Genomic DNA, 14901 nt, shown 5'->3' with positions numbered 1-14901 from the left:
GCATAACGATTGTGCCACGGGGGACACCCATTGTATGTGGCTGGTAGAGAGATGTCAGACATTGCACAATACTCGACAGATAACAATACTTGGACCTCTTAAGCTATGCCCGTGGCTGTTGTATGATAATAAGTTGTATGATAATAAGAGGCTTGGCTGATTTTGGCTTTTTGACTCAAAGGCTTTCAGCTTTCAGGAAGAAGCCGGGAATACACCAGGAAGACATATTTGCACATTATAATAATAAACTAGAACTGCACTCTGTCGAGTGCCTACTTGCTTGTTGCACACAAGTAGGCCATACATGGCCTACTAGTGCGCAAGCAGAGCGTGTAAGTGCTGTAGACCGCTATAAACGTTCAAATCTTAGTCTCACATATTGAGTTATTAGATTTAGCTATTTGCTACGTACCTTGCTTCTGAAGGAAAAAAAGTAGTATTTTTAAGTATGGTAAAATCATCGTTACGTCACCGTCAACTATACCCTGGCATTGGTACATATATTCATCACGTCATATGCTCATATGTCCATATATGTGTACATGTCTATATGTATATGTATATGTAGTTTTCTGAGTGGTTGGTGGTATAATGTGATCGGCTGGGTGGTTTGATGCGTATGTACTTGACACTGAAACGTATCATCATTACGTCACCATCGTCAACCAATTATACCCTGGCATTGGTACATAATCTTCATCACGATTTACGGAAAACATACCTGCACGGTCAGCTTCTGTATGTCCGTATGACATCATATCACGTGCATTCTAAGGGACATTGGTACATATCTTCATCACGTCATGGGACATATGCTTCGTAGCATGACAAAAACACACCTGCACGGTCAGCTTGGGGCCAGCATATGACGTCATAACATGTGCTGGCCCCAAACACGCGCATCGTAGCACCTGACTGAAAACATGACTTGCACGCTCTGCTTGCGCAAGTAACTATGTCCCTTTTATGCCCATATATGGAGTTCTTTGTCAGGCATGCACAAATGTGGAGTCTATACAGATGTCAGAACATCACTGTGATCTCAGAACAGGCCAGCTTCGTATATGGAGATCTAGGGGTAATCAGGTGTGATTATTGTCCGGATCCCGGGCAGAGGCTTCTGTGCTGGTTCTGTACAACCAGCTATCCGACAGACTCGACACCGGTCACTGCACTCCCTGTGGTGGTGTGGAACGTGTGTGTCAATTGAAGGCGGTGGGGCGAACGGTTCTCCAGTTATGTGGATTACAGATGTACGTACACACAGAGACGTGGTGCATTTATAGATAGATTATTATTATAATTTATGAGTGGTGTAAACCACTCCTACAGCTGGCTTTGTTAGTCTGTCTGTCTGTCTGTGCTCAAAAAATGAGCATGGTTGCTACGGTCACCCAGTTCACCCGGGTGTGATTTCATTACGTCAGACATTACGTCAGACCACAGCTGATCAGGCTATATAAGACCTTACACCACTCAGTTCACACGGGTGTGAACTGAGTGGTGTAAGGTCTTATATTTTTGCATATATAGGGCAGAAAAGTGAAGACGGAAAAGTGAGGATGCAAATTGTGATTGGCCAGAATTAGATGGTGTATGATGATGTATGCTGATAAGAGCGCCACTCACTTCACACAGGTGTGATTTTATTATAGGCAAAAGTCCTGTTTACACAATCTTACTTTATTAAAAGTACAAAAGTAGACCTATTGGCATCAACATTATATTTCAGTACCAAAGTAAAAGTACTCAAATTTGCCAAAATGTGTCATTGTTTTTCAAACATTGACTATCTACAAGTTCAAAAGTAGATAAAATAGTGTTGTAATAATAATATAAATGTGCAGTAACTACTGGAAATAACTAAAGCCGTGAAATAATTTAATTGGAGTAAAAAGTGCAATATTCACCTCTGAGATGTATTGGAGTATAAAATATCAGAAAATTGGAAACACGAGTAAAGTAAAAGTGCTATAAATTGTACTTGGTTACCTCCCCAGTACTGGGTTTAGTATTGTTGCTGTCAGGCAGAAACCTCTTATCTCCATTTTCTACTTTTTGTGTTTTTTTCCCCGCAAATTAACACCCTACTTGATCATAAGTACAGTGTCACACAATGCAATTTCACAACACGCTTCGAGCGTGTGGATCTGCTACTTTTGCTATGTTTTAAATTTGAATCCTGAAACGTAACCATTTTAGACATACAACTGAGAGATGATATTTCCAGAAACCAGAAGCGATGGTTCTGCTGCTTGTCAAAGTGGAGGCCTCGTAGGTAGAAGGATGGTTATGCTGCTTGGCTAAATGGAGGCCTGCCATTTCTTGTTCTCTCCCGTGAGTGCCAAGTGGTGTCTGGGTAATTGTGATAAAGCATGGCTGCTATTAGAGAAAGGCAGAGTCTCACACTCCAGTCTGACTCAAATCAAAGGCTTTTCATCCTGTCCTTCTCTGATGATGATGATGATGACGTCGTCATCATCCATGGGATAAAGGGCTCCATTTTCGTCACCGCTAAACCCCTTATCCCTAAACTTCTGCCTTTTTTACTATTTTGCAAAACATTTTTGAATAGTTATAATGGCCAGTCTACAAGCTCACTACGTGTCAATGTAGATTGGCTAGTTGAACTATTCAAAAATGTTTTTCAAAATAGTAAAAAAAGGCAAAGAAGTTTAGGGATAAGGGATTTAGCGGTGACGAAAATGGAGCCCAAAGTCTGTCAGAACAATCTCCAACATGTAGGAGATACTGTATGCTGCTAGTAAGGCTGTGAGCCTAGTGTGACCATTGGTTTACTGTATGCTGCTAGTAAGGCTGTGAGCCTGTGACCATTGGTTTACTGTATGCTGCTAGTAAGGCTGTGAGCCTAGTGTGACCATTGGTTTTACTGTATGCTGCTAGTAAGGCTGTGAGCCTGTGTGACCATTGGTTTACTGTATGCTGCTAGTAAGGCTGTGAGCCTAGTGTGACCATTGGTTTACTGTATGCTGCTAGTAAGGCTGTGAGCCTAGTGTGACCATTGGTTTACTGTATGCTGCTAGTAAGGCTGTGAGCCTAGTGTGACCATTGGTTTACTGTATGCTGCTAGTAAGGCTGTGAGCCTAGTGTGACCATTGGTTTACTGTATGCTGCTAGTAAGGCTGTGAGCCTAGTGTGACCATTGGTTTACTGTATGCTGCTAGTAAGGCTGTGAGCCTAGTGTGACCATTGGTTTACTGTATGCTGCTAGTAAGGCTGTGAGCCTAGTGTGACCATTGGTTTACTGTATGCTGCTAGTAAGGCTGTGAGCCTAGTGTGACCATTGGTTTTACTGTATGCTGCTAGTAAGGCTGTGAGCCTAGTGTGACCATTGGTTTTACTGTATGCTGCTAGTAAGGCTGTGAGCCTAGTGTGACCATTGGTTTTACTGTATGCTGCTAGTAAGGCTGTGACCATTGGTTTCTGTTTTGCCACAATGTTACAAATACTCAAGTAAAAGTCCTTATTAAAGCTGCACTATGTAACGTTTTTTTGAGTGGTGCAAACCACTCCAGCAACTGGCTTTGTTAGTACCCGTGTGTGTTTGTGCCTGTACGGGTGAGCATGGTTGCTATGGTTAGTATGTGACGTCACTGACACTGTTGAGACTGAATTCATGCGGAGAGTACTTATGACACAGATGCTTTCCTGGTTCTAATGTACAGTAACTATAACAATAAATGTGTAGTTGCACCACTCAGTTCACACGGGTGTGATTTTTATGAATATAACCAATCTGGTGGTGGTATGGCAAAGTATGTTCATACAATATAACAATCGAGGTGGTTGTATTTTGTCTCCCTGTCATGTCTCACCAAACACAGGCTCTAATTTATCCCATGAGCAAGCAGGCAGACTCTAGCTCAATGGCAAAAGTATTGGCATAAAAATGTACTTACAGTACCAGTAAGTAGGCCTAAAAGTATTTTATTGTTAAAAAAATAATAATAATTGAAAATAACTTGTGTCAATTATGGTTGTAGCCTACGGAGCCAGACTGAAAGCAGAAATCAGGCTGGGGGGAATGTAAATGACTAACTGTGGTCACCACCACCATGTTATTATAAAGTGCCAAATCACAAGCTGTCTCAAGACACTTTACATACAGAGCAGAGACCTGCCCCAGAGCAAGCGTTCTAGTGGCAGTCTCAGGGAGAAAAGTCTAAGCAGAATGAAGTGAATCAGAACCGGGCTCCAGGGTGGACGGCCATCTGCCTGGCCCGTGTTGGGGGGAAGAGAGAATCAGAACCGGGCTCCAGGGTAGACAGCCATCTGCCTGGCCCGTGTTGGGGGGATGTATATAAAAAAGGAAAATACTAAATAAATAAATGTTAATACCCGCCACCATTAATGAATCCCTCGCTAGCGTATTGCCAAGGTTTTATCGCGCGTAACACTTACTTTGAAGATCCAAATATCCATAATCGCATCTTTCTGTGAGAAACTGCTGTGTGTGTTGTCATGACCGGTTGTTGTTGTCTCGCTCGGCGGTGGAAAAAGCTGACCGCGAGTATCACAGTGCCTGCTACAGGCCGTTGAAAACGCTTGTCTGGGCCAAATCTGCCCCCTCAATGTCCCTTCCGAGATACAGGCCTCTGAAGACAGGGCGGACAATGCAAGTAGATGCGCGTGCATCTTCAAAATGGCCGCGGCCATTGTGTGTTTGTGTCCCAGAGTGTTGTTGCGGTAGCAACATCAGCTAGCGATCGAAACGGATCAAAGATTGATTAAACAATTCAAACCCGAGAATCTCGCGTTTGGCGGAGAAGGAAAAAAGAGTAGGTTCTCGTGTTCCTCGTTTCCGGCGGGCAGACGGTTAAAATAAATGGTGCCCAGAAATACATACCTGGTTCCCCCTGTTCCGGTCACTCTTATTACATGTCCAGAATAGGGATGGTAGTTGCTGCCCAATAAATTGTAATTTTTTTCTCGTAAATGAATGCCACAAAAGTGTCACAAACAAGTAGCCAAAATAGCCTAGAAGCTGACAACACGCTGTGATGCAACGCGTTGGGGTTATGTGGGTTTTTAGAAACATTTGACCTTTAATGAACAGCATGAACAAGACCTTGTGAGTTGTGACGAAATAATACCTACATTGGATCCAATCGGAACGTGACTTCTCCTGAAAAGTAACAGTTCTGTTACTTCAATGTTGTTGCTGTTGGGCAGAAACCTCTTATCTCCATATTCTAACCTTTTGTGTGTTTTCTGTCCCTAAACGAACACCTTACTTTATCATTACAACTACAGTGTCACACGAAAGCAGCAAAAATAGCAGATCCGCAAGCTCGAAACGCTTACTCGTACTTTTTTTTGTGGCTTTTTGCCTTTATTGATAGTTACTAGTGAAGAATTACAGGAAAGAGGGAGAGAGAGAAGGGGAGAGACACGCAGCAAAGGTCGTCATGAAAGGGACTCGAACATGTGACGCGCCGTCAGGCCAGTAGAGCCTATATGTGGCATGCGCCTGGACCACCAGGCCAGCGGGCGCCCTGCAATCTTAACTTTTTATGAGGTTTCCACCCGACACAGACGATCATGATAGCCGCTGCGCTCCAAAGCTGCGAGAGGAACAAAAGTTTATTTTCCCCCCCTTTGCTCTGATGGATGAGCTGGTAACCGTTGTAAGCACTCCGCTGGGTGCTGGGTGTGTGCAGGCCTATCAAGCAACTCATCTAGCAAGCCGCAGAGAGTCCCGTAAAATATATGACTGCTAATAAATTGAGAGGTGTACTGGTGTAAATCACCGGCTCAAACCTGTCCCCGCCAGGGAGCACATAATTTAGTTCCTCCTCCTCCTCTTCCTCTTCCTCCTCCTCTGTGCTGCTAGCTGCCAGAAATACACACAGCTGCACGCTCAATGGAGATGCTCTTCAATCATTTTTGTGTGATCCTTCCACTCATTCTACTTGTAACCCAGTGGTGTAAAGTAACTATGTACATTTACTTGAGATATTTGTATTTTACTTTCCAATATTTTTATTTTATTATACTCCACTCGCACACACGCACGCACGCACGCACGCACGCACGCACACACACATGCACACACAACCTTTCAAGCTCTCACACTGAAACGTGAGACACTACTCTCTACTAGTCTCTACTCCTCTTGTCTTGAATTAATCACTTTCAGGAGTGTACTATATCATGGCCTTGGAAGATACTACTGTGTGATTAAAAGTACACATCAGGACGTCTCAGACATACGTGATCTGATCTCTGAAGACTTAATCACTGCTCTAAATCAATGCTCGTATTGTTGCTGTCGGGCAGAAACCACATCCATATTTCAACTTTGTGTGTGTGTGTGTGTGTGTGTGTGTGTGTGTGTGTGTGTGCGTGCGTGCGTGCGCGATAGATAAGCTCTAATTTGTGCAATGTTTCTAAGATGAAAGAAGGCAGTCATGATTAATGTGCGTAAACAAAATTCATTTCAGAATCAATAATGACCCCAGGTTCCTGAACGCAGTGTTACTTCCTACAGTCCAGTGTTGTTTTCGTCGACTAAAACTATGACAAAAAATGTTTGTCGACTACCTTTTTTCACTGACGAAAACTACATGGAAACTAAATGAAAACTAAGCTACGATGACTAAAACTAAGACTAAATATAATGACAATTTTGTTAACAAATACAAACTAGACTAAAATGTAGGGACTAGTGTACAAGAGATCCAGTATAAGTCATTTTACACTTGGTTGCATGTTGAAAATAGCCGATCTACAAGCTCTGTGACGTGTTGTGAGCTTGTAGATCGGCTATTTTCAGCAAGTGTAAAATCAGTCATTACGACGGCATCAAGGCCCGACAAAATACATTTTAGTCGACTAAATCAACTGTAGATTTAGTCGACTAAAATCTTATGATATTTAGTCGACTAAAACTAGACTAAACACTAAAACATTCCAGGTGACTAAAATGTGACTAAAACTAAATTAAAGCTATTCAAGAGACTATGACTAAAACTAAAATAAAAATGTGCCGCCAAAAACAACACTGCTACAGTCAGGTAGGAACGGTTTGGGACATATAAGGTTTCCACCTGACAGCAATGATGACATATTAAACCATAATAACAACTAAATATATATTAGACGGGGTCACGCCCAAAAAGAAAACATGGCTGACATGGCGTCAGTTTCTTTATTACGCTGATTGGCTGAAGGGGTTGTTTGTCAACGCTGCCTGTAGTCCCGTAACCAGAGTCAGACTCAATTCGCATGTATGGAAATGCAATTGCTGTAACGTGGCCAAAACAAGGCAGAAAAATGGATCGAGCAAATCCTAACAATAGCCTACTCATCAAGAGATCTAAAGGTCAGTTCCTGAGGGATCCTCACGGCTCTCTAGTCTAACATATTGCAGAATTTCGTGAAAAACGATAGCACAGAACGCCAAAACTGCTAAAATGGCGGAATTCTCATGAAAACAAAAGGTGTCTACGCTCGTTGGGCTTGACCCCTAATAATACATGTGCTGATGGAAAAATAAAAATAAACATCTAATCGCTATGTGTGCTGTTCCTTCTCTGTCTGTCCACAGTTCTTCATCCTGCTCCTGCTCATCTTCTTCTTGGAGATTCTGTTCATCATGCTCTTCTCCATCTATCAAGACCAGGTAAGACATCCTGCTTCACTTTACCATGTTAAGCCTGAATCCTGGTGTGTACCATCAAGTTTATCCCAAATCCTGGTACCATCGTACATCATCAGCATAGTTACAGTATGATGTTTATCCTAAATCCTGGTACCATCGTGCATCATCAGAATAGTTTTTTTCCCGTACATTTTATTTTGGAGTTTCAGTCTGAAACCTGGTCACAACCTGTGTGTGTGTGTGTGTGTGTGTGTGTGTGTGTGTGTGTGTGTGTGTGTCTGTGAGAGAGGTGTTCATTCTCGAGGTCGGCTGTACCTTTGACTATAGCCTGGAAGAAGCCTTTCTAACCAAAGTGCTGAAGTACAGCAGCTAGTGCCGACCATCTCACAGCTAGGCTACAGATGTAAACTTTTAGTTTAGGCAGCCTAGGGCATGTGCATAAGTTGGTTGTGATGGGCTTACAAATGGCCGGCCTTTCCAAAAGGAGAGCCAAGCAGTTAACGAGGTACTGCTCAGTTTCAGCCATTATAGGAAGCCGCTCAATTTGGAGGAGGCGTTGTTTCCTTTATCTATGATTTATTGTCCTGTGTCCGACATGTCAGCTGTACTGTATGTAATGATGCTTTGCCGTCCATGCACGTTGTAACTGGCTGCTCTCCTATTGTCAAACTGCACTGGCAGTGTTTATGTCCTTTGTACAAGGTATTCCTGTACTTCTCATTATGTGGACATAAACAAACATTTCGTGTGTGTGTGTGTGTGTGTGTGTGTGTGTGTGTGTGTGTGTGTGTGTGTGTGTGTGTGTGTGTGTGTGTGTGTGTGTGTGTGTGTGTGTGTGCTGACGATCCTTGCACATCTCTCTGCTAATACACCAGATGCTGTTGATGTCAATGAAGGCTCCGAATCAGTTTCCATTCTTGATCAGTTTCCATTCTTGAAGTGGCCTGCACCTTTGACTCTAGCTTAGATGGCCAAAGTAATTAAATTACCAGCCACTCCTGCAGACCATCACAGAGCTAGGCTATAGGTGCAATCTACTTGTGTTCATCTTCAGCAGCCTAGGACATGTACATAGGTTGGTTGTAAGAGGCTTCCGACAAATTGGGATGCCAACAAGAAGCAGCTACAAGGCTTGCAAATGTCTGTGAAATCTCTTTGCCACGAAATATGGCGAAGGTGCCGTTAGTTGTACCCCCGAAGGGTTGTTGCAAGGGTGTGTGGGTATTGTCCAAGACTTGCTGACTGTACATTATTTACAGCACCTTGTAATATTTGTGTCCGTATTGTATCTCTTATGTGGACATTCATAAATTATTAAGTGTCTGTTTGTGTGTCTCGCTTCAAGTCAGGAACACATGGCTGGTATTGTCACGGATGCAGACAGAGTGAGTTGAACCCAAGTGCAAAGTCACAACAACAAGAGTAGATAATAAAGTATTTAATAAAGAATCAAGCATATATTATCTTACACTGAAGATGTAGGCAGGAATTAGGCGACAGCAAAATGACAATGTAGTCAAAACAGGAACCAAGCAGGACATCAATGACACCAGGTTAATGAGTGTTTGCACTGAGTCCAGTTTTATAGGGAGCAGGTTGATTGGAGAAGTGTTCACTGCTGGGCTGATGAGGTAGTTGAAGACAGGTGTGTAAATGGAACTGGGTGTGCTGGAATGGGATATGGGAGTGGCCAGTGTGACTGTGACAGACTGTGACAGGTATTTTCGCAAATGACTTTCTTTTGTGTGTGTGTGTGTGTGTGTGTGTGTGTGTGTGTGTGTGTGTGTGTGTGTGTGTGTGTGTGTGTGTGTGTGTGTGTGTGTGTGTGTGTGTGTGTGTGTGTGTGTGTGTGTGTGTGTGTGTGTGTGTGTGTGTGTGTGCGTGCGTGCGTGCGTGCGTGCGTGTCTAACATCAGGTTAGAAAGAGGAGCAGTACAAGCTGTTGGCAGACGGAGAAAATCACTTCACATCACTCTGTCAGATGTACACACACACACACACACACACACACACACACACACAATGATTTGGTGTTCTGTTACTTTGGTGTTCTGTCGATGCCATGCTGATGGCTGTCAGTTTCACGTCAAACAAACAGAGTACTTTCAGGACAAAACACGCACAGACACTCGAAGGAAACAGGGTGGGGGAGGGACGGAGGGTGCAACCTTTTCTGACACATGATTACTGGGTGTGATCACCACACAGTGAAGACCTCCACTGCTTTTACCTCTTTTAATAGATATTATAAATTAATATAAATGCAGAGCAGCTATTTCTGAGATTAACGTGTTAAAACAATAAACAGAAAAACATAGTTGCAGCCTGACTTTGGTGATCCATTTGCTTCCATTTTGTACTCTCAGAGTTAAGGTGGCCCTTGAGATTCAAACGGTTGAGAACCATGGCATTGCTGTAATCAGCTCTGACAGTGTGATCAAATTTGGTTCCCGGAAACGGTTCTGAAATGTGCTGGAACTAATCCATGTTTCCTCAATGTTTGATCCGGTTCGTCCGATCGAGGGTTAGGCTCTAATATGACCTGTGGTGACAGGAGGCCAGTACCATTTTGTCCTGGGTCTGATCGTTTGATTGATTGATTGATTGATTGATTGAATACTTTATTAACAGTTTGCAGAGGAGGGACGTGGGTGGAGTTGGGGACACATTTGGGGAGAAGAGAGCAACTCGGGGATTATGATCGATGTCAGTTCTTTTGTTAATTCTGTGACAGAGGAGAAACGGTAGTTTTACACTGAGCTTGTTTGGTCGTTTTGGATGGTTGTCCGTCGGCTTTGAAGAGGAGTACGACAGTACGTGACGTCTGCTGTGCTCCAAGAACACACCGAAGCGGTCAGCTCAGTCCTCTTCTGTATCAGTCTTGATTTTGTTGACTAAAACTATGACGGACAATGTTTGTCAACTACCCTTTTTCACTGACATAAACTAAATGAAAATAAATGGTAAATGGTGCATTTATATAGCACCTTTATCCAAGGCGCTTTACATAGATTGTGCATTACATTCACCCATTCACACCCACATTCATACACCGATTGCGGCAGAAGCCATGCAAGGTATCAACCAGCACATCGGGAGCAATTTGGGGTTCAGTGTCTTGCCCAAGGACACTTCGACATGTAGACAGGAGGAACCGGGATTCGAACCGCCGACCCATGGATCATTGGACGACCTGCTCTACCTCTTGAGCCACAGTCACCCCAACTAAGCTATGATGACTAAAAGATGACTAAATATATTGACAATTTCGTCAACTAAAACTAAAATGTTAGAGTGGAGAAGAGATCCAGTAGATCCAGTAGTAGTCATTTTACGTTTGGTTGCGCTCTGAAAATAGATCTACAATCTTATGATATTTAGTCAACTAAAACTATACTAACAATAACACATTTAATTTCAATATAACAAACATTTCAGACTAAAATATGACTAAAACGAAATAAAATGTTACTCAACAGACTATGACTAAAACAAAATCAAACGTTCCTGTTGAAATCAACACTATTCTTTACTGTTGGTACCGGTCTCCACTGTCTGATGAAATGGCCGCTGCTTCAGTACTTTGACCATTCTGATCAGTCTTGTGATTGGTTCTGGGTGGTGAATACCATTGATTGCTCCCACATGCACGATGATTTGATTACATGCCGGGTGCCCAGACAGCATGTTGTTGATTGTTGATTGTTGATTGCTTTGCCTTTCCCTGGGGTGCTGTCTGGGTGTGTCCCGCTAGGGGGTGCTCTGGAGTCAGAAACACACTGTGAGAGCACACTGACTTCTGAAAAATAATTTAGTACTACCTTTTTTTTCACTTAAGTAAAAAAAGTATACTGCATTTCGGAAGTAGGCCTACTCTGTAAAAGTAAAAGTCCAGAAATCAAAATGTACTTAAGTAAAACTACATTGGGAGCTTGCAGATGGTCTAGTTGACACGTGAGCTTGTGCTATTTTCAGAGTGCAACACCCGAGCGCAACCAAACACAAAATGACTTGTCTTTACAATCCAAGCCAACCTCTAGATATCTCGAGAAAAGCTATTATTACCATCTTGGCCATTCACGAGATTTGATTAAAGAGCATTAATCGCTATAGCCTCCATAGGCTTCCCATGGTAGAAACAGCATATAGCAATCCTCAGTGCACACGTCATTAGTGGTTTTTAGTGCTCAGAATGGCTCAGAATGGCTCAGAATTCCACACGCTACGTCCGGCCGGGGGAAACTCCCCCTGTCAGGTGAAAAGAAGTGGCTTGGATGCATAGAAGGGAGCATGAGGTCAGTCCGCTGCCCCCCCAGGTTGGCAGAGTAGCGCCCAGGATTTCATTAGATCAGGGGTTCTCAACGTTTTTGGCTGGGGACCCCCGGAAATGCTTTGGCCATGTCTCGCGACACCCGCCCCCCTCCCCCTCCCCACCACCAATACAAACTGACTGCAAAAATAACCTTAATAATAGAGAAAATATATCATAAATGAATACTGAAACCAGATATAATCATTAAGGAAAGTTTATGCATGTACTATGTGTACTATGTAAACTCTTCAATTCCATTTTCCAGCCATTCAGTTGCAAAAAAAGAAAAAGAAAAAAAAAAGAAATGTTTTTTTTTAATATATATATAATTTGGGGACCCCCTAAAATAATTTGGCGACCCCCCCTAGGGGTCGCGACCCACGTGTTGAGAACCCCTGCATTAGATCATTAGACTAGAAAAAGTGCCCTTCTGGGCACAGGTCTCCACCAGGAGGATAGGAGAGTGTGTGTGATGTTTGGCAAAATGTTTAGGAGCAATCTAAACGTGTGTGTGTGTGTGACGCGGCTTGGCCTGTTGTAGCGCCACCATGAGGCTGATTTGAAAACTGTCAAGTGGCATTTCTTCCAAAGCCTAGTGGGAATATGCATGCACAGTTTCACCACAATCGGACGCTGCGTTGAGTAGTTGTGGCGATTTGTACAAAGCGGGCTACTCCTGAAAAGTTTAGAAGCCAATCGTAGCCAATGAGGGTGGATTATGAGAAATCAAACAAACCTGTCTTGATCACATGACTATGAAGAGCATGTGTACCGATTTGCGTGAAATTTGGATAAAATCTGAAGGAGTAATATTAGAAAATGTGTTTTACATATCTCGGCCTCCTGGTGGCGCTATAAAGAGCAGATGTGAAAAATTCCAGGCAAAGGTTTTTCCTTGGCCTCTAGGGAGTTGACATACAAAGTTATCCACAGATCCGTGCAGTTAGAGGTAAAAACACTTTTCGGCCAGTTATAGCGCCACCATGAGGCTGAGTTAAAATTTTTCATGTGGCATTTCCTCCTCGGCCTAGTGGGAATGTGCATGCTCCATTTCACGGAAATCACACGATGTGTTCATGATTTGCAGCATTTTGTTTGAAACTGAGCACTCCTGCGAACTTTGGAAGGCAATCTTAGCCAATCAGGATGGAGTCTGAGAAATCTGAAAGAACTGTTTCGTTGAATGGCTCGAGAGAGACTGTGTACCAATTTGCGTGATGTTTGGACAAAATCTGTAGGTGTACTGTCCAAAAACTTGTTTTGCACAAAGCGGCCTCCTGGTGGCGCTATAACAGGCCGTTCTGGAAATTTTGGGGCAGAGGTTCATCTTTGGCATCCAGGGAGTGTGTGTGCAAAAGTTGGCATCGACCGGGTTAACGGTGCCGGAGATTAGCTGTTCACAGACGGACACACGGACGGACACACGGACGGACACACGGACACACGGACGGACGGACGGAGTGCAAAACATACTCTCTCCCCATGCCTTCGGCCTGGTGGAGACAATAATTGACACTGGGTGAAAAAATGGGTTGCAAAACCGTGGGGTAAAAAGGAAATAAATTGCCGGATAATGCTAAAATATGAGCATCACATTTTTTGTCATTTTTGAATATACTGTACAGAACCCCAAAAGAGGTTCCCGCCCAGAATGGGTTAGATTATTATGAAATGCTTAGAATTTCGGGACGCCATGGCGTCATGTGGTTAAGTGGCATTGCCGGTGACGGCTGCTGCCTGTTCCTGAGTATGAATTGGTTTAAGTCGAGTGGGCAGGTCTTTCAGCGACGATGCGGGGGCTTCACATTAGTGCTTATTGTGCCTCTTCATGTTCCCCGCAGTGAAAACACGTCCACTAAATATTGTGTCTTGAACGACTTGTTTAGTGGATGTGCTCAATGAGCATCACTCTTGTTCTGTTTGCTGTCTGTGTCTGCATATCTACAATAGGAGGGGAGGCTTTGAGGACACAGGGGTAGAAAAATGCCTACTGTCTCACTTTCCCCTCGCTTCATAAATCTCTATTTATCTCAGCTCATCCATTCTGGATGCTTTAGTTCCCTCGGTAAACAGGGAGACAGAGCCATAAGGCGTGCATGGCTGAGGTGTGTGTTTATAGTTGAGATGCATGGCTCATCGCCACAGGAGAATACATTCTCAACAACATGACCTTCTTGAACTTGACCTTTTACCAACAAAATGTCTGGACGTGTCTGAAGATGTTTTTTGACACGGTTCCTTTTGTCCATCTTCTTTTAACCAATTTCTGATGTGGATCCCCGTTGTAATAATAACTGGATGGGGTGGATCATGCACCACATCCAGTTAATATTACACTGGCCCGGGCCGCAGTAACAAGCAGTACAAGAGAAAAGAGAAAGAGGAAATTAACACTGGTGCAGTTCTGAGTTCCATCATCCACAGACGGGGGACAGCCTTGTGGTAAGCATAAGGTCGTAGACTAGTGTTTGGAGTGTCTCTGAGAGCAACGCACTTAAAGCATAACGGCTCCCACCTGAGGCCCCATCATGACCATCTGAACGATCCCCACAGGAGATTTAAAGGTCTCTCTCTCTCTCTCTCTCTCTCTCTCTCTATGTCTATATCACTTCTTCTCTGTTGCCCCCCCTCGGCATGTTGCCCTACACACAGTGCGTATATTGCACGAATACGTAGTGACGGGGCTCTCTCTCTCTCTCTCTCTCTCTCTCCTATAGTTACAAAGTCGCTTTGCAATAAAGAAAGTCGAACCAAAATGCAAAGGACTGCATAGACTTACTCATCTCTCCTTTTATAAACTGAACACATAATTACTGCACAACTTTCAACAAAAGCAGGGCCACACACACACGCACGCACGCACGCACACATTGCATGCATCATTAACTGCATCATTAAAAATATACCGTATGACCCCACGCTGCTGAGTCATCTGACAAGAGGCTTAGTAAATAATGTGAAACTAT

At 43.4% G+C, this 14901-nt stretch overlaps 1 protein-coding gene across 1 annotated transcript in view; it reads left to right on the top strand.

Moving 5' to 3' along the window:
• Positions 1-14901, top strand: part of LOC306920449 (tetraspanin-4-like) — a gene marked incomplete at its 5' end in the record, with an annotated part of 200202 nt that overhangs the window by 134334 nt on the left and 50967 nt on the right. The window contains one exon of the mRNA XM_079497206.1: positions 7571-7645. Coding sequence (XP_079353332.1) covers positions 7571-7645 — 75 coding nt within the window. The remainder of the gene's footprint in view (positions 1-7570; positions 7646-14901) is intronic.

Source organism: Electrona antarctica (genome assembly GCF_951216825.1).
Source record: "Electrona antarctica genome assembly, chromosome: 3".
Classification (NCBI taxonomy): domain Eukaryota; kingdom Metazoa; phylum Chordata; class Actinopteri; order Myctophiformes; family Myctophidae; genus Electrona; species Electrona antarctica.
Note: the sequence above shows the minus strand (reverse complement) of the source record. Positions and strands in the feature narration are given on the sequence as shown.